The sequence below is a fragment of the Ictalurus punctatus genome, chromosome 19 (assembly GCF_001660625.3).
Source record: "Ictalurus punctatus breed USDA103 chromosome 19, Coco_2.0, whole genome shotgun sequence".
In the NCBI taxonomy this organism is placed as follows: domain Eukaryota; kingdom Metazoa; phylum Chordata; class Actinopteri; order Siluriformes; family Ictaluridae; genus Ictalurus; species Ictalurus punctatus.
Genome location: NC_030434.2, coordinates 1,065,628 through 1,092,671, shown reverse-complemented (window position 1 = coordinate 1,092,671; position 27,044 = coordinate 1,065,628). Strand labels below are relative to the sequence as shown.

General features: G+C 39.8%; 1 protein-coding gene across 2 annotated transcripts in view; it reads right to left on the bottom strand.

The window, feature by feature from the left end:
* The window catches only part of cacna1c (calcium channel, voltage-dependent, L type, alpha 1C subunit), a 317,859-nt gene that overhangs the window by 228,382 nt on the left and 62,433 nt on the right, over window positions 1-27,044 (bottom strand). For both annotated transcript variants that reach the window (XM_017494341.3, XM_047162132.2), the window contains exon 4: window positions 996-1,347. In XM_017494341.3, coding sequence (XP_017349830.1) covers window positions 996-1,347 — 352 coding nt within the window. The remainder of the gene's footprint in view (window positions 1-995; window positions 1,348-27,044) is intronic.

Below are 27,044 nucleotides of genomic sequence, written 5' to 3'. Positions count from 1 at the left end.
TTGTGACATGATGACTAAGCTCTCTATGGGTTTGGCCACTTGATACGGTGCGCAGACTGATGGCTAAGTCAGGTGTGCTAGAACCCCAGCACACCGGGCTTGTATGTTGTGAGCTTTAAGCGTATTACAGTGTTTGAAAATAGTTAGGCATTCTCCACCTGCCACACTCACCAGGAGTTAGCCGTGGGATCTCCCCTTTGAGTTGGAGTCCCTTAAAACCTTTCTGAACAGACCCAGACACTACGCTGATATGAGTATCACTGCAGACAGACTTTTTGGTTGATGATCACTTCTGCAAAGGACCTTGGTGATCTTGACATTGTGACTAAACTCAGGGTTCCTACCTAATGTTAGATGTCTCAAAACCGTGCCTGAATTACACGAATTACTCTGCAGTTCATTAAATTTGATATAATTTAAGGCATCTCATGAAATAAAAAATAGTGTTTATTTAGAACATACTTATTCAGTTTACTGGTTTTAAGTAATGCACTTATTCAGCAACCACCACTTGCCTAGTAGCTGTAAAACATTTATTTCAAATGTTCTTTAGGTGCTGTTAAAACTAGAGCCACATCTCCCAATGAACTTCTATGTCAATCATGCCAATCACATCGGTCAGCTTATGGATACATCCATTGCACACCAGTGTCTGTTCATATATTTATACGCCGTTTGTTTCAAACATTTTATCACTCAACCCATCATTCTGTATTTCTGGCCCCGTGCTACAATATTTTTTCTAACACAACCTTATCAACTTTTCTGTGCTTTTTCTTTATTTGTATTAACAAAAGTATTACAATACTTAATAACTTAATATCTACACATTAAAGCTGCCATTTATACAGAACAGTTGACATTAAAAAACAGTATTAGACTGTTAGATGCTTTTTCAAATAATTTGCATAGAAAAAGAAACTGCAAATATAATATAAAAGGTACTGACATTTCTTATCCCAACATATTGAACCTATTTGCTGTTTGAAGGATACTTCCACTCCACAATACTGATACAAGCTCGTCTGAGGGGGTTTTTGAGGGTAAGGCAGAGGAGGGAGTGCGGGGGCCGTGTGGCCACTGTGCTCGTCTGTTTCTTGGGTTTGCTGTAGTGCTGACGCTGTTGCTGCGTAGAAATTGCTGTGGAGATGGGTGCTGCTGCTGCACTCCTTATCAGCTTGGCCTGACGTGCTGCATCGATAGCTGCCTGCCAGCTGAGGGCGGCATTAGGTGTAGGGATGTGTTCTGGTGCCAGACCTACCATACTACCTTTGCTAACACTAACACTGTGCTCCTTCTCACTTACATTAGACACCATAACCAGAGATGGGCTGGTGTAGTTAGAACCTGCAGAGGAAGGAGAGAGGGAGAGTGAATGTATGTGTACACAACACTGGAAAGAAACAGTCAGTAGTTTAGTTCTCACACACACACACACACACACACACACACTGTAAAACATGCATATTCTATATTCATGTCTCAATTTCATTATTATCCTTTCATATTTAGTGGCATACAAGTTGTTGTTTTTTTTTTTTGTTATGTCGTGCTACCCACTCATTCCACCTAGTACAATCACTGTAACATTCTGTTCCCTCAGCCTGTTTTGGTAAAGTATAATATGCATGTACAGCATTTGCAGGATTCTACCTAAATAATATGTAATTGCCTCTGTATATTCATCCTTTTGACAAGAGCTCTTGGAACTTTTCATGGCTGCTTTGATTTGAATAGTCATTAAATAATAAACCATAATAAGATCTGTAAAGTATAAATAGAAATATACTGTCTGTTCTGCCTGTTACACAATAGCATCTATTCTGAGGCTAACCTATACTTACTTCATGTAACCAATTACTTTTTACTACTTTATAAGTAAAAGTATTTTCAAGCTGAGATTCATGACCCGGATAAATTTGTCACCGTTTGAAATTAAGAATGCATGAGCTGTTGGTTAATCGTGCTGATAAGGAATGTTAATGTTTATAATTAGGTTCAATTTCAATAATAGTCAAGCGAAGAATAATACACCAAACTAATACTTAAATATAGTAATGAAGTACAACTACTCAAGTATTGTCCACTATGTTTATAAAAATATGTAACATCCAGCCCAGACATTTCCCCTCCAGAGTGCCAGAAGGTGACCTCACCCAAGTTTTTGAAACATTCCCTTGTTTATTTCCATCATTTCCTGTTAGACGCAATGGGTACTTCTCAATACTCAAAATGTTGCTTCCTCGTGTCCTCGCTCCTCTGCCCTCCAGCCCGTGACCCGGAAATTGATCAAAGTCATCCATCTTGAAGGACATATCAATTCTATAATTGCACCACAAGGAGGCGAGGAACAAGGAGTGAGGAAGCTTCCAGAGGAGCTAGAAGCAGAATGTCCTTTGATGATGTGATGGAATTTTGTGTGAAATATAATTAAATAATAATATGCTTACAATGTGTATTGTTATTAATTGATCCTTGAATGTTTGGATATGCAAAGCTGCACAAAAGATGACATAATTTATGTATTGTTCATTAATTCATTGTTGATTTACCCAGACATTTCACATACTATCAGTGAACTTTGCTTTATTAAGAATGTTGTTATTAATCAAACTTCTACAACATAATGGCAAATCCCTGAAGCACAGTGAAGTCATCCAGTTTTTTAGAACATTACGCCATCAGTTGCCTCAACAAGGGCACCCTGTTATTGCCTTGAAAAAAAATCAAGAATCCTAGTGTGGAAGGCAATTATATGGCAGAAATGACAATCGGCAGACATTGACAGAAAAATCACTTTGGAAAAAGCATATAATTAAACAATTTTCTTGTGGTCAACTGTGACTTCTGTAACATTTAAAAAAAAAAAAAAAAAAAAAAAAAAAAAAAGCAATGTCACAAAAATGCTGTTTAGTGTATTGAAGAAATTAATATGAGCATGTGAGTGTATGAGTGATAGGTTGAGGGATGCCAGATCTGCACAAAAGCTTCAAATATGAACACAACATTTATTAGAAAGTTCAATGTATCATATGTTCAGTGTACATAGTCTTTAAAATATATACATTTTCTAAGTGATGTAGTGTCCCTTACTCAAGTTTAATCATGTATACAGATCAATTTCAAAGTATTTTTATTCCATTAACTGCAATGGCAGTGGGAAATCCTCAGTGGATTGCACAGAAAGGTTCTCACCCTGATATTTGAATCTAACTGGAGAGTTAACACCTTAAGCTGAGCAGTCCCCAGCTAGTCAGACGCTGTTACAGTCTGCTTCCTGATTTGGTTCATGGAAAGTTAGTCTGTGAACATAGTATCAGGCAAGAAAACACAACGATGAAAGAGACCAGTTATAAAACTGGGATGTTGGAACGTCTAGACAATGCTTGCCTTTCTAAAAGCCTAAATGACAACAAAAACACCAGAAACAGCTATCAGTAATGAACTTCATGACTTCATGTAGACATAGCTGCCCTTCAGGAAACACATCTGGCTGAGTCAGGTACACTGAAAGAGAATTCCTACATGTTCTTTTTGTAAAGGAAGGGCAGCGCACATCTACCCATAATCGCAATGTGGCATTCAAACCACAAAAATATCAACAGACATGTTCTCCCGCCTCTTCTAACTCCAGGAGAAGTGCACAGAACAGAAAACACCCCTCTGTATTGCTTCTATTGACCTCACCAAAGCAATGGTCCTGGTAAACAGAGATGGGCTTTTCAAAATCCTGTCAAAGATCCTGTTTTGGCTGTCCACCAAAACTGAAGAGCCATATTGAGTCCTTTTTTTTCTTGGTACAGTATTCAATGTTATTGTACATTTTATGTGGTAATAAAGTACATATTCTATGGGTAAAATGCATTTTAAATGAAATGAGATAGTGATCAGAGCTCATTTCAGATTGGGTTATTGTGATGATTTCTAGATTTATGCCAAATGCACTCATAATGACTGGATGCTGTTATATTCTATTTGAGCCCAACTGAGTCTAAAAGACACACAAATACTGCTCTCAGATGGTCTTGTGAATTATCAAAATTAATATTGATATTATTATTACTTACCAATCACAACTTATACATTATTATTAGTAGTAGTATTGCTGCTTTTTCTACAGAGACAACTACATTTGAGAGGAAGTCTGCAAATTGCTGTAGAAATTTAAAATAGGGCCCTGGTGGCCTGTAAATACCAATGAGTGGAAATGATTGAATATATATTTTTTGTTCATTATGTTAATAAAAAATTGATGTACTTTCTGCACTCATTTGGTCTAATCCAAGTCTCTGTTTAAAAATATTTTAAATCAGGTATAGTTTAATTTACAATAAGCAATTTAGATTAATAGAACAGGCATCATGAGAATCTCTATATGTTTGTGTATATATAGTTATGTGTTGAATTGATGGTGGACTCCAGTTCCCAGAGTGCACTGCAGCCTACTAACATGGCTGCTACAGCCCACAGTTCCCAAGCCACATGCTTCATGTCACATTCACAGTCACCTAATTACTAGCTGTTTGCACCTGGACTCTCAGACACACACACACACACACACACACACACACACACACACACACACACATGCACACACACACACACACACACACACACACACACACACACACACACACACACACACACATACACACACACATTATATAAGTCATTCACAACCAACCACCCGATGTGAAGTATTGTCCAGTGTTTTCCATAGCCTGACATGCCAAGCCGTATGTCTGCAAGATTTGTCTGCCTGCTTTCTTAATAAAGTCTGTAACTGCAACTGTATTCAGTGCCTGACAGGTGTACAGATACAGTCTCATTATGGTGGAACCTGAGTGATGCCTCAATGCAGCTATGAATTGGCTACAAGAAATGAGTGATCTGAGTGGGATCTGACCCTAAAGGGCCAGACAAGCCTTAAAATGTAGCCTAATTGTCTATAAAGCATACATTTTTTCAGAGCACTACTACACTTCATTACATTCAGCAGTTTAGTGAGCATAACCTGTTGTAAGCTTCATTGCTATGATATTATTGCTATTTTGTGGGGGGGTTTTACAGTTACATTTATATAGTGCTTTACTATATAAATGTGGAGAGAGAATCTCTTCAACCACTGTTAGTGTGTTGCATCCACCTGGATAATGCAACGGCAGCCACAGTGTGCCAGAACACCCAGCACACACCAGCTATTAGTGGAGAGGAGAGATTGATGTAGCCATGATAGAGAATGGCCAATGGGAGAATTTCGCCAGGACACCAGGGTTACACCCCTACTCTTTTACGATAAGTGTCCTGGAACTTTTAACAACCACAGAGAGTCAGGACCTCAGTTTAACATCTTATCCGAAAGACAATGTAGTTTTTACAGTATAGTATGTCCCCATCACTATACTGGGGCATTAAGCCCCACACAGACCACAGGGTGAGCGCCCCCTACTGGCCTCACTAATACCACTTCCAGCAGCTCTGGCATAGTTACCCCTGACAGTCAGTATATCATTCGACCCTACATGGATAACTATTTAGAAAACCTGTTATTTAAACTCACCAGTATGTTAATGAAGTAGACTATACTTACAAAACACCAAGCTTAATTATACACTGCAAAAAAGGCTAGAAATAAGCTTAATAATCTTAAAGTTTATTTATTATAATCTTATAATAGGAAATAACAGAACCCCTATTTGAGGTGCACTACAAGAGTCATGATATCACCAACCGTCTTTCAGCAGCAGTGGATGCAAGTGCAGATTTATTGATCAACAGTGCAAACAAACAACAAAATAGTGTAGAATCAAAAACCTGAAACAGAGAAATGAGGCAAACCATGCAGGCTATGAGCAGGACTCTTGGACAGACATGACAACCACAAAAGCTTAACATGGAGGTGCTTACAAACTACAACTTATAAATGGTGCTAAATCAGGATTCAATGAGACAAAGGTGATAGTGATTAGGACATGTGACATGGTCCTGGTCAACATAGTTCAGTGCCATGACACATGACAGTGGCACTGAGCCAATTTGATATCCAATAATGAAGGACCTCCTGTGCTGCCCTTTGGCTAGATCAGTCTGGAGTTGAAAATGCTCTGTTGCATGACTATGTGTTCATGGAGGGGGGTGAGAGAAATTGTTCATGAACATATGTAGCATCCTGTTGCATACATTGAAGGACCTGAACTTCCTTGCAAAGTAGATTCTGCTCTGTCTCTTCTTGTAGACTGTCTCAGTTTTACATTTTCAATTCAGTCTGTTGTCTATGTGCACTCCAAGGTGCTTTTAGTTTATTTAATGTGCTGTTTTTTTTTGTTCTGATTTCTCCTGTTTTTGTGTATATCTCATACTAAATACTTTTAGATCTTCAAACAAAATGCAACATAAAACAAAGGTAACCTGTGTAAACACATAATACCATTTTTTAAATTAAATTTTTATTTAAAAAATAAGTTATCCAACACTTATCCCCCTTGTGAAAAACCAATTGCCCCTATAAACTTAAAATCTGGTTGTGCTACCAAACACTTCCGGTAACTGAAGATCAGTCTTTCACTTACTTCTAGGACTAGGAGTTACTCTTATGCTATGGATCTTGCTGCATAATCCAGTGAGTTTCAACTTACAGACTGAAGAAACGGACATTCTCCTCAAGGATTTTCTGGTAGAGGGCAGAATTCATGTTTCCCTCAATTATTGCAAGTTGCCCAGGCCCTGAAGCAGCAAAGCATCCCCACACTGTTGGGGACATTCTCCCAAATGGTTTGAGGATCATCAAGATGTGTTTTGGCAAAATTCACATGAGCCTTAATGTTCTTCTGTGTTAGCAGTGGTTTTCACCTCACCACTCTTCCATGGACGCCATTTTTGCCCAGTGTCTTTCTGATAGTGGAGTCATGAACAGTGACCTTTACTGATGCAAAAGAGTCCTGTACTTCCTTTGATGCTGTCCTTGACTCTTTTGGACTTCCTGGAGGATTAATTGCTTGGAGGAATTTTAGAAGGTTGGCAACTTCTGGGAAGGTTCACTACTTTGCCAAGTTTTTCCATTTGGAGATAATGGCTCTCACTGTGGTCCTTTGGAGTTCCAGAGTCTTTGAAATAGCTTCCCAGACTGATGTATTTCAATCACATCCTTCCTCATCATTTCTGGAATGTCTTTCAATTTTGGCGTAGTGTGTTACTGGGTAATACTAGTTGCGTCTAGTCTAGCTGAACTGCATTATTATTGCAATTTCATAGATTTCGGCAATTAGTAACCAGGGGGGCAAATACATTTTCACATAATAAGGGAATACCATTGTAACTATATAATAACATAGTTAAATAATGTAAATAATAATAGAAAAGCATATAAATGAAGTCTTTAAGCCGTACTATGGGAATTTGTATAAATCACAGCGTGTTAATCCTGAGTCAGACTTGCTTCGCCATCTCAATAGGCTCAAACATAAGATAAAACATGTTCTGCTAGATGATAAAGAGATTTTGTATGAGCCGCATACAGACGAGGAGTTAATTGATGCGATTCAAGACCTCCCAAATAAATCAGGTCCAAATGTGTTTAGTGCAGAGTTTTCTAAAATGTTTCTGGATGTTATTAAGACCCCAGTGTATAAGGATGCATTTGACAAGGGAATCATTCTGTCATCTCTTAAGTCATCTAATATAATCGTTTTTGTTTTTTTTAAAAAGAGAATACAGAAGACCCAGTATGATATACTGAAGTGTTTTACCCTATCCTTACTGGGAAGTATAAGCATACTGTAAATTAACATCATATCCAATTTATTGTACATCCTAGAAATGCTTACTGTTCGCCATTCTTCCAGAGGAATCAAAGCTTGTGAGCAGCTTGCCATGCTATGCCCAGTACTATTTGATTGTGGTGAAACTTTTTTGAAAATTTCTGTATGCATGGTTACATTTTACTTTTCCCAGGTAGCTCCAATCCAATGTATGAATATTCAGAGAACTTTTCAAAGGAAAAAAATGGAAAGTAATTACTTGGCTACTTCCTCATTCCTGATGTTTCTTTCCACCCCAGAGTCTTTGAGTACTGGAAAACAATATCTTGGACACCAGGACAATCTGACCGGTACTGTAAAGTGAATCTTTGATACTTAAGCAGGCTTGTGACCTGTGTGCTCAACCTAGCTGGTGATGTCTTTGTGAGTGTCCTTAATGGCAATGAGTTTTTTATTTCCTCAATAACTAGATATATTTCCATATCCTTTTTTTTTTCCATTTACTTTTTCATTGCCTCTGTTTGAGTCAAGGGTCTCTGGACGTTAGCAGATTATCAATCCTGATTGTCAGTTGAATTAACTGATTCAAAGATTCAAAGCTGGTTCAAAGCTGATCATTTTTGCAAATAAATTCAGATTTGTCTAGTACACATGAAAAAGCAGATCTGAGTACAGGTTCATTTCATCCATGTCTTATAGCAAGCATGCTGAATTTAACCCCCTGCAAAAACATTCTAAAACTGACGGCACATTTGTTGAAGTGCATCATGGTATTGTAAAATGTGGTAGCCCAGTCAACAGCATTTCTGGTGAGGAGTGTTGGCTAATAGTTTATTTAGAAGCCCTTGTGTTTGCCTGATCAATCATTGTTTTCAGGAAGAGCCACATGGAGCCTGGGATGAGTCTCTTCTGTGTTTGCAGTTTGTGCAGGAGAGCTTAACTTCAAGGGTAAGAGTGGTGCTTCTGGTGATCTGATGGTGTTGTTGTTTATGTAGTCCTAGTCATTGGCTGTGAGAAGCAACAGCCAATATCTGATTCCAGACATCTTATGGAGCCACAGAAGTGGACCCACTTGGTGGATGTTACATAGATAGTCTTTTCGGAATACCATAGGCTTGCTCCTGCATTCGAACTCCTGCTGTGATTGTAAAAACTGTACATACTGACAGGACTCCTAAAAATAATGGGCCATCTTCAGAGTTAGTATATTCAGCAACTTAATTGTGAATGTTATATTGCTCATTGGGCATCAAGATCTACTTCAAGATTTCTGTAATGCTGCTTTGTGAAAATATATATTAATAAAAGTGCTATTCTAATACATTTTCCAATTCAAAATGACTAGCTAGCAACCAAACTCCTAGGCTAAGGACAGTCAAATCTGTAGAGGTCTGGCTTTATTCCTCACCCCTGACCACAAACGTTGTTCGAGTAATAGTAAATTGGGAAAAGCATACTGGGAAATCCATCATAATGGATTAACAAATAAAATGAAATTTTTAAGTGGCCTGTGTATATTCCTATTATGAAGGATGTAAATGGGTTCACTTGTCATACTCCATTGTGGGAGAGCAGCTTTGCTATGGCCCTACTGTCCTCAAACAAGATTAATCTTCCACTCTGGAGATTACAGCATTTGCTCTCTCTCTCTCTCTCTCTCTCTCTCTCTCTCTCTTTCTCTCTTTCTCACTCTCTCTCTCACACACAAACCGTTACTGTATTTTATTCTCCTCTCCTTTCTCTCTCCTCTGGTTGTCCTCTGGTCCCCTGGTTGCCTCTCTTGGTCTCATTCTCATCTACCTTGTACCTTCCATAGCCAAGAAATAATTAACTGCTCTAAGTAAAATCAATTATGTTAATTAGATCAGCAGAGCTATTCTGGAGAGTTTAAGCCTGGGAGGGGGAAGAGTTGGAAAGATGTGTGACCATATTTCAGCCCCACATGCCTGTTTTTAGCTGACAAAAGTGGAACCCAATGTGGTTTTCTGTTGTTGTATACTGTCCACCTCACTGTTTGTTGTTCGTTCTGAAATGCTTTTCTGCTCACCATGGTTGTAAAGATTGGTAAATTGAATTACCATAGCCTTCTGGCAATTAACCATTATCTCTCTTATCACTGAGGCACTTCTGCTCACATACCTATCAATCACTGGATTTTTTCCCCACACAATTCCGTGTAAATTACTCAAATTACTGTTTCTGTACTTTTTTTGCCTATAGTCAACATTAACATTCATCTCAAATGTTCCTCACTGTCTCAATCAAGAATCGCTTGCTTTTTATGAAGAAACTTTTAAGAGTGGAATATTGGAAGAGGGGGAAAGTGCGATATACAACAGACTTAGTGGGTAAAGAAATTGTATATACACACACAGCACAAATAATTGCACAAAAAATTTTTGTAAAGTGTCCGAGTATATAGTGACGAGATGTAAAGTAAGTGGTAATGGAAGAAGAATAAAGCATGTATATGACTCAGTGTTTCATGTAAATGGAGGCACAGACGGTCCAAAGGATAAGGCAAAAATCAAAAACATAGACAGGCAGAGGTAAGGCGACCAGGCAAATAGTCCAAACTAGGCAAGGCAAAGAAACAAGGTCATAAATGTGAACAAAGTCAAAACCAGAATAAACAAACACGGTATCAAGGCAGGTAACGACAGAGACAATTGGCAACTGAGCATATACTTCACAAAGCAACTGTCTGTAAACAGTCTCTGTAAAGGAGTAGGTAAGGAAGTGGAAGTGTAATTGGCAGCAGGTGTGTCTAATTAGAACTCTGAAGATGGTGAACATGTCTGTGTGTGTGTCTGGGATTTGTAGTCGCCTTCAGCCATGTTTGTAGTTCATGGTGCATTCTGGGAAAGAGAGTCGCTGGTTTGACATGACATGACTCAGGTTCCGAGGCAGGCATTATCCAATAAGTAGCAGGTTCCTCGAGGAGCTGAGGAGCAGACATGAGGCTGGGGCCAGTTCACCAGGGTCATTAGGCAAGACCCAGGTTTGGGAAGTTGTGTTGTCAGCTTTAGATGGGGGCTTGACTTGGTGGGCCATCTCATCTGCCTTTCTTGAGTGTGGAGCAATGTCCTCCAAGGAGCAAGGAGGCAGAATAATGTCTTCATAGGCAGAGAAATATCCTCAGCTCAACAGGAGAGAGGCTGAGCAGCATCCTTAGTTGAGCAGGGAGTGGAGACTGGAACTTGACTTTGGAGGTCGCCTCGTTAACCTCATGATGGAGCTCTGGAGATGAGACCACCTCGTGGGTCTCGTGCTGGAGCTCTGGGGAGGAGGTCGCCACATTGACCTGTGACTTTGGCTCGGGAGCTGAAGTTACCATGTTGACCTCTGACAGGAGTTCAGCAGGTGAAACCACCTCGTTGGTCTAAGGCTGGAGCTCTGGAGATGAGGTCGCCTCATTGACCTCTGGCTGTGGCTCTGGGGATGAGGTTGCCTTATTGACCTCTAGCAGGAACTTGACTTGGGAGGCTGTCTCATCGACGTCAGACTGGAACACGGCTTGGGAGCCTGCCACGTTGACCTTTGGCAGGAACTCTGCAGGGGAGACCACCTCGGTGATCTCACGCTGGAGCTCTAGAGATAAGGTCGCCACGTTGACCTCTGGCTGGAGCTCAGCAGAGGAGACCACCTTGTGGGTCTCAAGCTGGAGCTCTGCTCTTGCTCTCTTGTGGAGCTGTTTGTGGGTACACCAGTTGCTTTTGAAACATTCCTGAGAGCAGAAATTTGATCCTAGTATCCTGAGTTTAATACAGATTGGACACTGTAGCTTGTCTTCTTTATGGCAGCCCTCGGTCTTGCACACCTGTCTCACCTTGGAGCTGAGCTGTGGAAGCCGCCCTGTCAATCCACTCATAAAAAATGTGGAGCTGGCGTGATGTTTTCCTCGCTCTACTGCTGCTTCCATGTTAAACCAAAGTATTCTGCCACATAATGGAGGCACAGATGGAAGCAAGTGCATGTATGGCAGTTTAATAAAACAACAAGTCCAAACAATCAGGCAGAAATCAATAAACATAGACAGGCAGAGGTCAGGCGATCAGGCAAACATTCCAAACTAGAGGCAAAGAGACAAGGTCATAAACGTGAATAAAGTCAAAACCAGAATAAATAAACACGGTATCTAGGCTTGGTAATGACAGAGACAAAAGGCAACTGAGCACATACTTCGCAAAGCAACTGTGTGTGAACAGTCTCTATAAAGGAGTAGTGGAAGTGGAAGTGTAATTGGCAGCACATGTGTCTAATTAGAACTCCAGCGATGGTGAACGTCTGTGTGTGTGTTTGGGAGATGTAGTTGTCTTCGGCCATGGTTTTTGTTCGTGCTGCATTCTGGAAAATAGAGTCGCTGGTTTGCTGTGACATGACAGTGAAATTTAGATGAGTGGGCCTACAAGCTATGCTGTAATAGAACAGAGCTCCCACTCCTTTCTTAGAAATTTCTGAAAAGGGTCATGATCCTTTGGTCGGCGTTAAAGCATTCCCCTATAAATATGCTGCATTCAACTTACCTCAGTAATGGGAACTTAGAACTTGGAAGTATGTCACATTTGATCCCTGTGCATTTTAGTTACACTGAGGGGAAAAAGCCATGGATGCTGCATGTTCGTGTTATGTTAGCAAACTAGCCAGCTAACTGTGAAATTTACCTACTCAATTTACCTCCTCAAAACAGTGAACTGTTCAGTTAGTGTTATATATTTAACAAGCAAATATGTCTGTATGATTATCGGTCTAAAGCAAATATAGAATAACTCATTTAAAGGGAAGAGGTTTGTTTACTGTTTACTGTTGATGCTGTGAGCAGCCATGTTGATTTGTCATCACTTGCTGAAATCAGGCTGAAGGAGACCATCCTGAGTTTATGAGTATTTTTTTTTTCCTTTGGGTTTTCCCAGTTGGAGGCCAGAATTTTGATTTACAAGTTTTAGTCGAATGCCGCTATAATCAGTGTCTCATGAAGTCTCCCACTTTCTTTTTTCCCTTCTGATCCTTTCCATGCCTGTGTCTTCTTTAGGAAAGGAAAATACCCCAGAATGGAAATAAAACTTTGGGCTTTATTGTGATTATATCCTTGACAATTTTAAGTGATTATAAGTTCAGGATGAATGCAGTCTTATATTTGTTTATTTATTTAATATTAAATAAATCTCTCTACAGTATATGAAACTATAATAATGAAATGCCAAAATTATGATACTAGGCAATACTAATATTTCCTTTATTGTTAATGTTACAGTCATTGACATGTATCTCATTCTGAAATTATTTTGTCTACTGGTACCATGCTTAATATAATGATATCATTAATACAATAATAATTACTATTACACCTCATACTAAAAATGATACATCCTGATTCAGAGCTGACTCATCCATTACGATGCACAATTATACAACTTTATATATATATATATATATATATATATATATATATATATATATATATATATATATATATATATATATATATATATAAATATATAAATGATTTATATATTGGGGTAATAGGAATTTCCATATATATTATATATTGGGTTTTTATTATTAAAGATTATCATTATTAAGGGAAATTCCGGCATAAACTAGAATATTATCATGGCATGTAGTTGTGTTGCACAGGACTGTATTGCTTACTGTCTGTGTTTTAGCAGATTTTTGATTTTATTTAATTTTCACACTACAATACCCAGAATGCAATATGGAAATACATAATTTAACCATTGGGAACAATGATCAAACAATGATCAAACAATATGGAACTCTGACACACCATTACCAGAAGTAAAACATAACAGTTTTGTAAAATATAGTTTCTAAAATATCATGTTGTGGCAGCTATGGAACTGTACCATTTCAAACCAAAAGAAGACGGTTGTTTTTACAGGCAATTTGGGGGGATAAGTCTGGTTTGAATTGCTCCGTTTTTGCAGCGCCCATTTTATCTCAGCCAAGAAGCTATATCAGTAAAATTGCTAACTATGAATTTTCAGGCTCAGCTGGCTAGTTTATGAAAATGCCTAATTTATATCGCTTTAACAAACCCATGTAGCTCTATGTCAATCATCTTTTTACTGAGGTGTTGCCTTTAATGTTGCATATATATATGTGTGTGTGTGTGTGTGTGTGTGTGTGTGTGTGTGTGTGTGTGTGTAAAATCAGAAACATTTGAGGGAAAACTAGGACAAATAAAGTTACAATAACCTGGTTCCATAAGTGTGCACACCCCTAAACCAATAATTAGTTGAAACATCTTTTGATTTTATTATATCACTCACTCTTTTTGGAGTGAGAGTCTATCAGCATAGCACATCTTGAGTTGGCAATATTTTCCCACTTTTTCTTGCAAAAACACTGTAGATCCATCAAATTGTAAGGGCATTCCTGTGCACAGCCCGCTTCAGGTCACCCCACAGATTTTTACTTGTATTCAGGTCTGGGCTCTGGGGGGCAGCAAGTGGAGGTGTCATATATCAAGGAGGTAACTCTGGACTTCAGTTCCCATCAGCCACTGCACTGTACTACATGTCACATGACCAACTGCACCTGAATCACATTTCTGTTAATGAGCACACTTATATATAGCCATTGTTTGCACTGCTTCTCTGTCTTACGGTTGTCTTAGACTACAGTGTTCCATGTTACTGTGTTTTGTTTCTTGCCACAGTTTTTTGCCAAGTTGTCTTAGTGTCGTTTTGTTTTGTTTTGTTTTGTTTTGTTTTGTTTTGTTTTGTTTTGTTTGTTTAAATAAAACGTTGTATTTCTGCGATTGCTTCCGCCTCAACCTTGAATCGTGACAGAACGTAAGACCTTCAACGGAAACAGCAGATCACTATGAAGTACCTGGGTGTCACCATGCCACCTATGTTCGCGGAGTGCTACGCTACGCCAATAGGAGGAGGAGTACTAAACTGAGCTATGTAAGCAGCAGGTCGCCAGGAATTACCTGGGCTTTAATCTACCACCTATGTTCACGGAGGAATACGCCACGCCACGCCACGCCAACAGGAGGAGGAGTCCGGGTACAAGTGGGAGTCTGTGGTTGGGGCTAGTACCATCTCCCACCCTCCCTCCCCTATAATGGATCTAGTTCAGCAAACGGAGTCAGTGGAGAATGAAGGTCAGCCTCCCTGCTCGTCTGAGGACGCCGCTCAGCTTTTCGGGTCAGCTGAGGATGCCGCTCAGTCACCCGGGTTGCTCCGTGTCCTGACATACCCAAGTGCTCCCCTCTGTTCGCCAACCCCGTGCACAATGCCGCTGTGCTTGCCGGTTCAGCTGAGGACGTCGCTCTGCCTTCCTGCTTGGTTTAGGACGTCACTCTGCTTTCCTGCTCCACTGAGTACGTCGCTCTGTTAGCCTGCTCCGCTGAGGACGTCGCTCCGCCTTCCTGCTCAACTGAGGACATCGCTCCGTCTTCCTGCTTGGCTGAGGTTGTCGCTCTGCCTACCTGCTTGGCTGAGGACGTCGCTCCGCTTTCCTGCTCAGCTGAGGTCGTCGCTCTGCCACCCTGCTTCGCTGAGGACGTCGCTCCCTTCGGCCTCGCAGAGAACCTCGTTCCTCTCCCTGGCCTTGCAGAGAACCTCACTCCCCTCTATTGCCTCGCAGAAATCTTGGAGCTTCCCTCGGGCCTCGTGGAGAACATTGCTCCCCTCTCCTGTCCTGCGGAGGAAGTTGTCCCACTGTCCTGCCACGCAGACGTCGCTCTGAGCTCCAGCCCCGCTGAGGATGTCTCTCTGCTTTCTTGTTCCGATGAGGATGTCGCTCTGTTTTACTGTTCCACTGAGGACGTCGCTCTGCTTTTCAGTTCTACTGGGGACATTTTGCCAAGGGGTCAGGACCACCAGATGGAGGGAGTGCATTTTTGGCTGCTCCGGGAGAAGCACCCTGGGGGCGGTCACATGATCACCTGCAGGTGGGCACATGTCACGTGACCACCTGCACCTGAATCAAATTTCTGTTAATGAGCACACTTATAGCCATTGTTTGAACTGCTTCTCTGTCTTATGTTTATCTTAGACTACCGTGTTCCATGTTACCGTGTTTTGTTTCTTGCCACAGTATTTTTCCAAGTTGTCTTAGTGTCTGTCTTGTTGTTTGTTTAAATAAAACGTTGTATTCGTGACAGGAGGCAACTCACTGAGATGGTTTCTGTGGAACTTCTGTGATGGGCATGAGGGTACTGTGTCTCTTGGTGCTGAGGACTGCCACAGTAAAAGCAAAGTCCCTCCCTTTTGCTCCTTTCGCATTGTGCAGTGATAACCTTGGTTTGACTGATTTGCATCAGTTCCACAAGGCTTTAGTCAATGGCTGGTTTCCACTCCATGTTAACTCCTTTGGTTCATAAGAGTTAAATGAAGTGTCAGTGCACTTTCTCCGTGAGCAGGTAGATAAACTGATTATTGTGTTGCTTGGAAACTCCATCTTGAAATATAGGCAGCATTGAAGCATGAAACCCTTACATAAGGCTGGGTCACCGGAGTACTTGTCAAGCCCAGCGATGAGGGGAGTAGCAGTGTGAAAAGATTTCACCAGTACAGCTAGTATTCTGTCAGGCAGCAGAGATGACTGCAGTTGCAGGAAAGTGCTTTATTTGAAAAGTGGTGGGCAAACAATACCAAATCATAAACAATATTGTGGTCAGAAATGGGCAGAAGGCAGGTGATCAACAAAGAGAGTTTTGAGGGAAAAATCTGAATAAAAATACCAACGTACAAAAGATAAACTCACACAGGGAAACAAGGCTTGATATTTTAGGTCTATAGGTCAACAGCAAATGATATTTCACATTAAGTGAGTGTTTTGTGTGTGCTTATATAGCGCATCTGTGATAGTCCAGGTGTTCTGGATCAGTAATCAGATGAGCTTAAGTGTGACAATAAGTGTGTGTGTGTGTGTGTTGGAAGTCCATGCAGGCCATGCTTGTAGGCCACTGTGCACTCAGGGGAATCCAATGCTGATTCCAGCGTTGAGACTACAATTTTATACAAGATTTTTTCCTCATATTTATGAAGGATACAAATCTACAGTATATCAGCCCATATAACTGCTTTTATTGACACTGACTTGGCATCATCAAAATGTATTTACAAATTTTTGGGTTTACCTCTCACAATAAGTTGGACAAATAAACAGTGCTGCCTGTAACTGACTATTCCATCCATCATCCGTCCATTTGTTTTTGGTTTTTTTAAACTTTAACAAATTTTTTGATGTGTATAACCATTTGCCATTTCACATTTATAATCATCAAACCATTTTGATGTTTATAACCATACATCTGTTAGACTGGGCATAGTAGCACCTGGATTTCCATTCAGGTATTACATGCATGCAAGTTGGTTGCCAATTCTAATTCAAGATGTCACTCATTATGTATGCTCATATATTACCTCTGCCACTACAAAATCACGTCATTCCCTTTCAGTGGGGAACTCAATTCCATTACCCATACCCATACCTATGCACCTAATGTATACCATAGGACATTGTGACCAATCTTGGGCTCTAGTTCATATCTTGGGTATGGCACATATTCATAGAGAATTTTTGGGTAATAGCTAATGTCAGGCTATCAACTACAAAACAGTGGCCAGGTTGAGAGGTCCAACCAGGAACATAAGTTGGTTTCTGACAAGCTACTGTCATGATCACCAGATAGAATGGACACAGTTTCTTCTATGTGCAGAATACATCCCAAATTAATTGCACCATTCATTGACTTGTTCCAGGGCATTATAGGATATCACACTGCTGTGTTCCCCTGGATTCATACATGATCTGAGGCACCAGCAGTGAACAACTTGTTTGAGATAGAGAGAGAGAGAGAGAGAGAGAGAGAGAGAGAGAGAGAGAGAGAGAGAGAGAGTATGGGAGGCTCAAATCAGTCTGCATCAGGCAACACTACATCACAAAAAACTATAGCAGGTCATTCACCAGAGACCTGCAACATGGTAGCACCAGTCTACCATGTCAAAAGATGTGGCCCAGATATGTGGGACATTTCAATCAGGTAAATTAACAATTAAATTTATTAATTGGTTGATGATACAGAATTGCACCAATGTTTCATATCTCCCTTAGCAGTTCCTTGTCCCTTTTCTGAAGCGTTTCCTTCTTAACTACCTTAATAACTACCTTATTAGTGTGGTAGTTTTCATGGAATTGATAATTCCTTTGAAACTTCCATGATAGGTTTTTTTTTTTTTTTTTTTTTTTTTTTTGCGCCTGCATCTGCATTAGGATTATACCTTTTTTAATCAATAATATTGCATTGTCATTTTCTTTTGTTGTATTTTTCACTTTCCCCTTCTGCTGCATTTTCATTTTCTCAAAGAACACTTTTGTTTGTTTTTTTTTGTCTAAAGACAGCAAGCGTAGTCCATCCACGTCAGATCTGTCTAAAATAACCTCAACAAATCTTTCACTAAGGTACGTTTACTATTCAACATTGAAAACATGCAGTTTGTTCAGTGTGTTAAGTGCAGGATGTTTAGTCATTCTTCCTCTGTCATTAGTAATAACTTTAGTATACATTTAGCACAAATAGTTAGCCCTCTCTCTGAGAAGATTGCAGCATTAGAGGTGCGCATCCAGACTCTAGAGAGGGTTAGTGAGAGTGAGAGCAGCATAGTTTCTCTAGGGGAAAGTCTGGCTGCCTTAGGCAGAGTTAGCAATCTCCCAACTCTGCCATTAGAGCCCTCACACTGGGGTGAATGGGTAACGACTCGGTGGCATAATCGCAAAGCCAAAGCTAATGCTTAGGCTTGCACGAGGAGCACCACTCCTCTCCACGTCATGTGTCTAAGAGGTTTGCTCTACTCAGTGAAGCACCCACTGAGAAACCTGAAAGAGCTCTAGTTATAGGAGACTCTATCTTAGAGTTAAGGCACATGAAATTACCTAGGAATTTAGGGGCTCCAGGGCACTGGACCTAGCAAGTAATCTTAGGGTCTTAGGCAAGTACAGGTTTTCAAAGATTCACGTAGGAGCTAATGATATACACCTTTGTTAGTTAGAGGTTACTAAGAGTAACATTGTAGAGTGTGTAAATTAGCGATGGTGATGTCTGATGCAGTAGAATTCTCTGGCCCCATCCCAATGCAGCATGGCAATGTAGCTTACAGCAGGTTATGATTGCCGGACTGCTTGATGTCCAGTTGGTGCTCCAAAAACAATGTGGGCTTCATATATAATTGGAGTAATTTTGAGGGCAAGGCTGGCTTGTTAGGGTGGGACGGTATCCATCCCACTCGGGAAGGTGCTGCTCTCATTTCTTGCAGCATTGCACATAGTCTCAGAACAGGTCAAGTTAATCAGTGACAATCCAGAGCCAAGGCCAGGGATCAGACAAGAAGGCTAAACAGACAGTCACTCAAGCTCCACCATATTAAAACTGTGTCTATTGCTGTTCAATTAACATGAAATTAGATCAAACTGAATGCACAGCCAGCACCTTTAATCTGAAGCTAGGACTGTTAAATATTAGATCTCTTATGTCTAAATCGTTTATTGTTAAAGAAATTATTACTGATCCGGACTTTAATGTACTGTATTTATTAGAAATGTGGATTAAACCAAATGTGTAAATGAAGCTAGTCCTCCTGGATACAGTTATATACATCAGCCATGTCTAACTGGCAGAGGAGGAGGTGTCGCAGTTATTTATAATGATAATCTCACATAAACCTGGACATAAATTCAATGTGTTTGAAGTTCTTTATACTAACATCCCATATGTAACTGCAAAAAATAAGTCTACCTAGTCAATTCTGCTAATTATTATCTTAAGACACACAGGGCCATATTCTGATTTCATTTGTGAAATTGGAATTTCCCCTTTATTCCAAGATCCTAGAAAAGGTTATAGCACAGTAGCTATGCTCATACCTACACTGGTGGCGAAAAATAGCAAGTATGTGGTAGTACTTGATGACAAGTAGTCTCAAAATTGCAAGTATTTCTATTACATTAATTCCTGCTGAAATCGAGTAGATACGCATAGGTACCTTTCTTTACTCTATTATATTTATTTGTTAATAAATAATTCAAGATGGTGCTATGCTAGTGGTGGCTGGTTACAGCAGTTCAAATCTCTAGAGATGTATTTTCCTAGCTACATTAAGTATTTCTATTAACCTACTATGTATCTACTATGTATCCTTTTATTTATACTCTTATTCTTTGTTTTTTGTATCTTTTAATTTTGGTTAAAATGTATATATTTTTTAATTTACACTACACTCTACATTTCAAATGGAAAACCAGGGAGTAAAGAGTGGCCATTTTATTTGCAGCAATGACCAGTTGTTTGTGCTCTGCAAGTCAGCCATTGAAGCCATTGTTTACATTCTGAAGTCACGTGTGACATCATCCACTTGGCTATCAGGAGACTTTTGACTCAGCGCCCAAATGCTTTTGATTTCAATATTGTATCACTCTCCACCACATTGTCAAAGTTTTATCAGTTTGTCAACTGTGCAACCAGAGAGAACAGAACACTGGACCTCCTGTATGCAAATGTAAAGGATGCAAACAGTTCATCTATCTGCTCTGCCTCTGCTTGGAAGGTCTGAATACCACCTGGTTTTACTGACACCCATATACCTTTCTTTTTTGTCCAAAGGCAGTCTGTGACAAAGAAGACCATAAAGTGGTCTGTTTTGAGACAACAGACTGGAGGTGATATGTGAGCCAGCTATGGAAGACATAGTGCATGATAGACTGCATCACAGACTATATTTATTTTTGCAGAAATTCCATTATTCCGGTCAGAATTGTATGCTGTTTTCCCAATAATAAGCCCTGGATCACCAAAGACCTGAAGGAACTGCTGAACAAGAAGAAGCAGGCCTTGAGGCAGTGGGAACAAGAAACAGATGACAAGGGTACAGTAGGAGTTGAAGGTAAGACTGAGAGACAACAAGGAAGCCTATATATGGAAGGGCAATCCTCCTCTCACACCTGTGGCAGCAACACATCATCACTTGTCTCTCTCATTCTCTCACTTTCACAAATACACACCCTCCCTCAGTTCCTCCACCCCAGTACCTCCACCAATAGGCCTATAAGTACATAGACGCCACTGGATCGGACGTCAATGTTTCCGCCATATTGGGCCAAGCATCTTGCCATAACTCTCATAACTGGACTAGTGAAAGGATGCCTGACTCATGTGCAGCTTGGGGCTATACAAACGGTTGCACAGTCCAACACAGATCCCAGGGAATTACCTTTCATAGTTAAGACTGAACAGTTGTTTCTGGTTGTATCTGGTCATTATAACATTATGTTAACAGCTAACTAGTTGGCCACCAGAGTCAAACTATTAATAGCTAGCAATAAAATGAGTTACCTATGAAAGCTGAGAATTCATAAGAAATCCTAAGAAGTTTACATGATTTCTCATAGTCTCAGCTTATATTATAATTTATATTATAAACAAAATTGCCCATAATCAGGATTTTCATCTATATTGCCATTTTTCTCCAAACTGACCTTTATGACAAGCTACTCATTTCGGCTGATCGACTGACATATTGTGAATCTTACTAAAGTTATATTAGCTAGCTAACTTTTCTCACATTTTAAAGGTTTCCCAAAGAGAAACAGTTGAGGAGGTGGTGGGAAGTAGCTCTAAGAAGGGAAGGTTTATCTGCAAGCGAGTCCTCCGTGCTATGCAGTGAACGCTTCAAGCCGGAGGACTTTGACATGACAGGTCAGACTGTGATGTGATTTATGGACCTTGAAAGTGTTGGTTGCTGTCTCCTTCCATTAACATCCATTTCATGTACATTAAAATTATATTACATTAGGGACGTCTCCCAATTATTAACCAAGAAAAATAACCAAATCTATGCTGGACAAGCGTGTGTTTTCACAATTGACGATGAATAATTTTCCACATCTAACTATCGAGATTCTAAGTACCTAGAGACAGACCTTTTTTGTACTCCATGTAGATCATAAACCATTGAAATTGGTTGAGAATTGTAAGCATTATTGTATTTTTATCCAGAAAAACCACAGCTCCACAGTTGTTTTTTGTTCATCGTTCTATTTGTTTATAGGGCAGTCTTGCCTGGATCAATTTGGCAGATGTGTTGACATATCACAGCAACGGGCCAAAGCAGCCAATGAGGCATCTATGTGTTTATATGTCTATGCCTCCCCCACTACCGCACACTCACCCCACAACTACTCCCCCTCCCTTAACCCTCCAAGGCCATCTTCCCACCTCCTAACTCCCCACCTGTTAAAAGCCAAGTGAAGAGTCAGCTGAAGAAGCTAAACTTGTGTAAGGTTGCAGGCCCTGATGGTATTAGCCCCAGGGTACTCAAGATCTGTGCCAACCAGCTATTTGGGATCCTTCAACACCTCCTCAACCTGAGCCTTCATCAGGAGAGAGTGCCAGTGCTGAGGACAGCATCTTATCTTGTCCCTGTTCCAAAGAAGACAGCTCCCTCATCCATGAATGGCTACAAATCAGTTGCACTTACAGTGCATGTAATGAAGGTTCTGGAGAAACTGGTCTTGGCCCATCTCAGACCTCCAATGAGCTAATTTATGGACCCCTTACAATTCGCCTACCAGCCACAGGAAGGTGTGGATTATGCAGTAATCTATTTACTACAGACTGTATACCCTCACTTGCACTGCAACAACACCATTGTAAGAATCCCAGTTGACATCACCCAACCCCTCTTACTAAGGGAGAAGATGCAGATGCACCTGCAGAAATTCTCAGATGAGTATGGTGGTTGGGTGCGTCAAGGATGGACAAGAAGAGGAACCTAGTAAGGAACTTTGTTGAATGGTGTGAGAGGAACTATCTACTCTTCAATGCGTCCAAACCAAGGAGATGGTGGTCGATTTCAGAATTAAAACAGACCAATAAGAATCAAAAGGATGTTAAGCTTGTTGAAACCTACTAATAGCTTGGTGTCCACCTTGACAATGGGCTATAGTGGAAGGTCAACACTGTATACGAGAAGGAGATGAATAGAATCTATTTTCTGAGAAAGCTCAGGTCTTTTAATGTTTGCAGAAAGATGTTTGAGATCCTCTACCAGTGCAACACTGATAATAAAACACACACTATCTATCTATCTATCTATCTATCTATCTATCTATCTATCTATCTATCTATCTATCAAAATGAAGAATCTGATTGTATTTTGTACATGGTAATTGATTAGTAACCTCTCTTGTCTTTGTGGTTTTCACACCATAACCAGACAAACAATATTACTAGATACATATCAGAGTAACTCTTTGTCATATTCAGAGCATTTTACTTTTTTCCCCTCTTTTGGCTGCTCCCATTCAGGGTCACCACAGTGGATCACCTGTCCACATACTTGATTCTGGCACAAGTTTTACGTCGGATGCCCTTCTTGACACAACCCTCCCCATTTCCCTCCAGTGGCTGGGGTTGGTTCCTGACCGGGAATCTAACCCAGACTGCGGCAATGAGAGCATCGCTGCTAGTCCACCAGGGAACCTTTCAAAACATTGGACAAACGAACCTAATCATAAATTAAATTGTCCTTTATAATACTTGGATGCTGGGTTTCTTCCTTGGTGATGCTCTGCCAGGCCTTTACTGCAGCTATCTTCAGTTTCTGCTTGTTCTTGGGGCACTGTATCTTCAGTTTTGCCTTCAGCTCCTACCCCTAATTGTACATAATCACGATTACGAGGAAACACATTTTTCAGAGGAGGGAGTGTGTTAGCTTCATTAAGTTTATGATAATATAAGTGGTATTGTTTTGATTAACAGGCAACATTTTTATTATGCAGTCTGTTGAATGCGTTGTTGAAAATGAAGATGTATCAAACTGAAAGTCTCATATCGAATGATACAATATGATATGCCCCTTTGCTATTGATGATCAATAATATTTTACTAGATTTACTTCAGTTCTTTGTTTGTTATATTCCAGAAAGATCAGAAATTCGTAAATATCATATTCTCCCCTATTAAATACCATCCAACCATCCATCCAACTTCTATACCGCGTATCCTTCCTTCAGGGTCACGGGGAAACCTGGAGCCTGTCCCAGGGAGCATCGGGCACAAGGTGGGGTACACCCTGGACAGGGTGCCAATTATTAAATACCAGTTACTGTAAAATAAAAAAATTACCAAAGAATCCAAGAATGTTTCTCAAAACCAAAACACATTCTGAAACCAATAATGGACCTGGTGGCTTTTATTTTTCATTCAGGTCTAAAACGTACATCTTACATAATTGATCAATGTACTTACCCACAACTATATTATTACAAATGAACACAGATGGTCTTCTCCCTCAGAAAAGCTTACACACTCAGCTTTGTGCACCTAATTTTATGACTCGCTGAAGGTATAGATAAAGTATAGATAAAATAAAATAATGATCCATTTGTTATAGGCATTCAGTATTTTGGGTCATAAACCCATTGTTTAATAGCAATGTGTAGTTAATGAAGACTGCATTCATTTTCAAGTTACTTGGATCACTCTACCTATATCAGCAACAATTTGTGCTGCACCTGCCCCAGCGTTTGTAAGGATTGCAAAGGGGGACAGCAGCTTTTACAGGTGTCAAGCTTTATCACAGTGGGATGATGTACACAGGGAGAATGACATTTCCAGGAAAGGATGCACCTGGCAGTGCAGAGATGCGCAGCATTTCAACTGATTTTGTCCGCTTTTCTCTTTTTCTGTTGGTGTGGTGACTCAGTCTCCCCATGGCCACATGCACCTGCTGTGCTTAGGCATAATAGACATAGTCCTCTATTTCCTTCTGAGTTTAACTGTACACCTAGAGTTTTCATTGAGTTGGAGAAAATCAGTGACAAAGTCCATTCCTGTTGTCTACAGAGACAGCGAGCTGGCTGTCTCTGCAAAGGCAAATATCAAAATCCATTTATGACAACTACATCTGTAGCCATGACCCTTTGTTCAGTGTAGACATAGTTAATTATGCTGATTACTCTATGTTCACAGTCTAATCGGGTTGTGTGTCGACCACTGTAGTTTTATCAAATGGATCACACTGGTTGTTTCACCTTAGGTAAGAAACAAATCAGTGTAGTCTTTGATAACATTTCATGTTTCCCTTTAGACAATATCATACAGCTTTTCAAAATAATCCTGAAACCTGCCAAGCCCTTAGATAAATTGATGTGCCGTGAGGGAAAAAAGCAAAAGCTCACTGTGCATTTTGCATAATTTCAAATCAGAACAGGGGGCACAAAAATGGCCAAGTACCACATGATGTTACTGTATTCTAGGGATGTAACTAAATACAAATACACATTCAGATTGAACAGAGAGTGTGTCCTAAATGAATACAGATATGGACAGTAAGCAGAGTATTATTCTGTTTTTTGAAGGCTTGTCAAAGATGTAGTATTTAAGTAAAATTTAAGCCTGTGTCATGTTAATGTGACTCCATTTCCCAGAATGCACGGCAAAATACAAACATGGCCGACGATGACTACAACTCCCAAACTACACACAGATATTTTCACCTTCCCCAGAAGACTAATCACACACACATGTTCCCAATCACACTCACAATCACACCACACTTTAAAAGAGACTGTTCAGTCGCTCTGTCTTTGGGAAGTAATACATACTTTAGCCTCTGTTGTTACCAAGCCTTCCTCTAGTATTGTAATTCTGGTTTTGATTTTGTTCTGTCCTTGACTCTGTTTATGTGCCTTACCTGCTCTAGTCTATTCGCCTGATCGCCTGACTTTTGCCTGTCTTCATTGTTGATTTTGCCTTGGCCTTTGGATTATATTCTCTTCAATAAAATCATTTAACTGCACTTGCATCTGTCCTAAACTTCATTACATGGCAGCCTGACATAACTATAATTAAATAAGTATATTTAGCAACAGTGAACTATGTTTATTAGAGATGGCACTGTTCATCTGAAAATAATCAAAGACGTGAAGCTGAAATATTTTGACTAAAAAGAAAAGAAAATAATTTTAATGGTAATTATAACTGGACTGTGATTTTAAGTGTTGTTTGCTTTGTTCTGTGATGTTGTTGCTTTGTTCAGAAGTGTACAGTTATTTTTTATTTCTTTTACTGTTCACTGTGTTTGCCAACCCCTTGTACTGTATTATAAGACTTTATTTATTTGTTGTATTTATTAAGGGGGGGGGGGGGGGGGTATACAAAAAAAGGCAAGTGGGTCTCATGGGGAAAATCTTTTTAATAAGTTGAGTAAGGTAAATTCATGGGGAGGGTAGCCAGGTCATAGCAAAATAATGAAGTTTCTTTTTTTTCAGTCTTTTTAGGGGAAACAAGTTAACAGTGTTGTGTATTTCTGATTGCATTGGCATTACACATGAAACCTACAGTAGCAACACTGCTTGCAGAACACAGAGGGTCATTATCATGATATTAATATGAGATGCTCACAAGATTGCTCCATCAGCGTGACCAAAGCACTGCCTTACTGAGCTCCAAAATTTGTTGATGTAATTGTGTGAATAAAAATGACAGCATCCCTTTTTTTCATGCATAGTGACAGAATTCAAAATATGAAAACAGAGACAGACATTTTGAACTCCAAACAGATACAGGTACATGTCACTGGGTTATACCGCTACTGTACTGACGCAATTCCAAAAAATCTACATTAAACAGTTCCTTGGTTACTGCAAACAGCTGTGTGGAGTTGGCAAATATACAGGTGGTGAAACATCTGTGCAGAGTCACATGTAGTCTTCAGAGAATTTATGACTTATTGACTTGATCCTCTGGTATCCTTTGAGGTTGGTATTTACAAACTATCTGGTCTGATGATCTGACATTTTCAATAATCTTATGATCATTTTCTCTTCATACAAGTGCTTCATACTTCATACAATCTTTTAAACATTGATTTAGTCACACTGGTCAAAGTTTTTCTCAGTCATTTTTTTTATTCAAAGACTCAACAAGAAAGTGTAATTACTTTGTTTTGCCTGTTCATTGTTTCTGAAGGAAAGACTTTCATGGTGTTCTAAGTGGCACAGCAGTTCAAGCATCATTGATATTGTGAAAATGCCAGTATCCAAGAGGGAATAACTGGTCTGGCTCACTTGGTAAAAGGGGTGGCATTTCCTCTCTTTCCTTGTCACTTGAAGAGCTACATTCAACTGCTCTATGATGCTGCGCAGCAGCAAAAAGCTGCACCGGCTGGCTTAATTTTTTTAAGAGGAAACATGCATTAGGTAATACGCTTGCTTTTAGCTACATGCACATTGGTTGTGTTTAAAGCAACA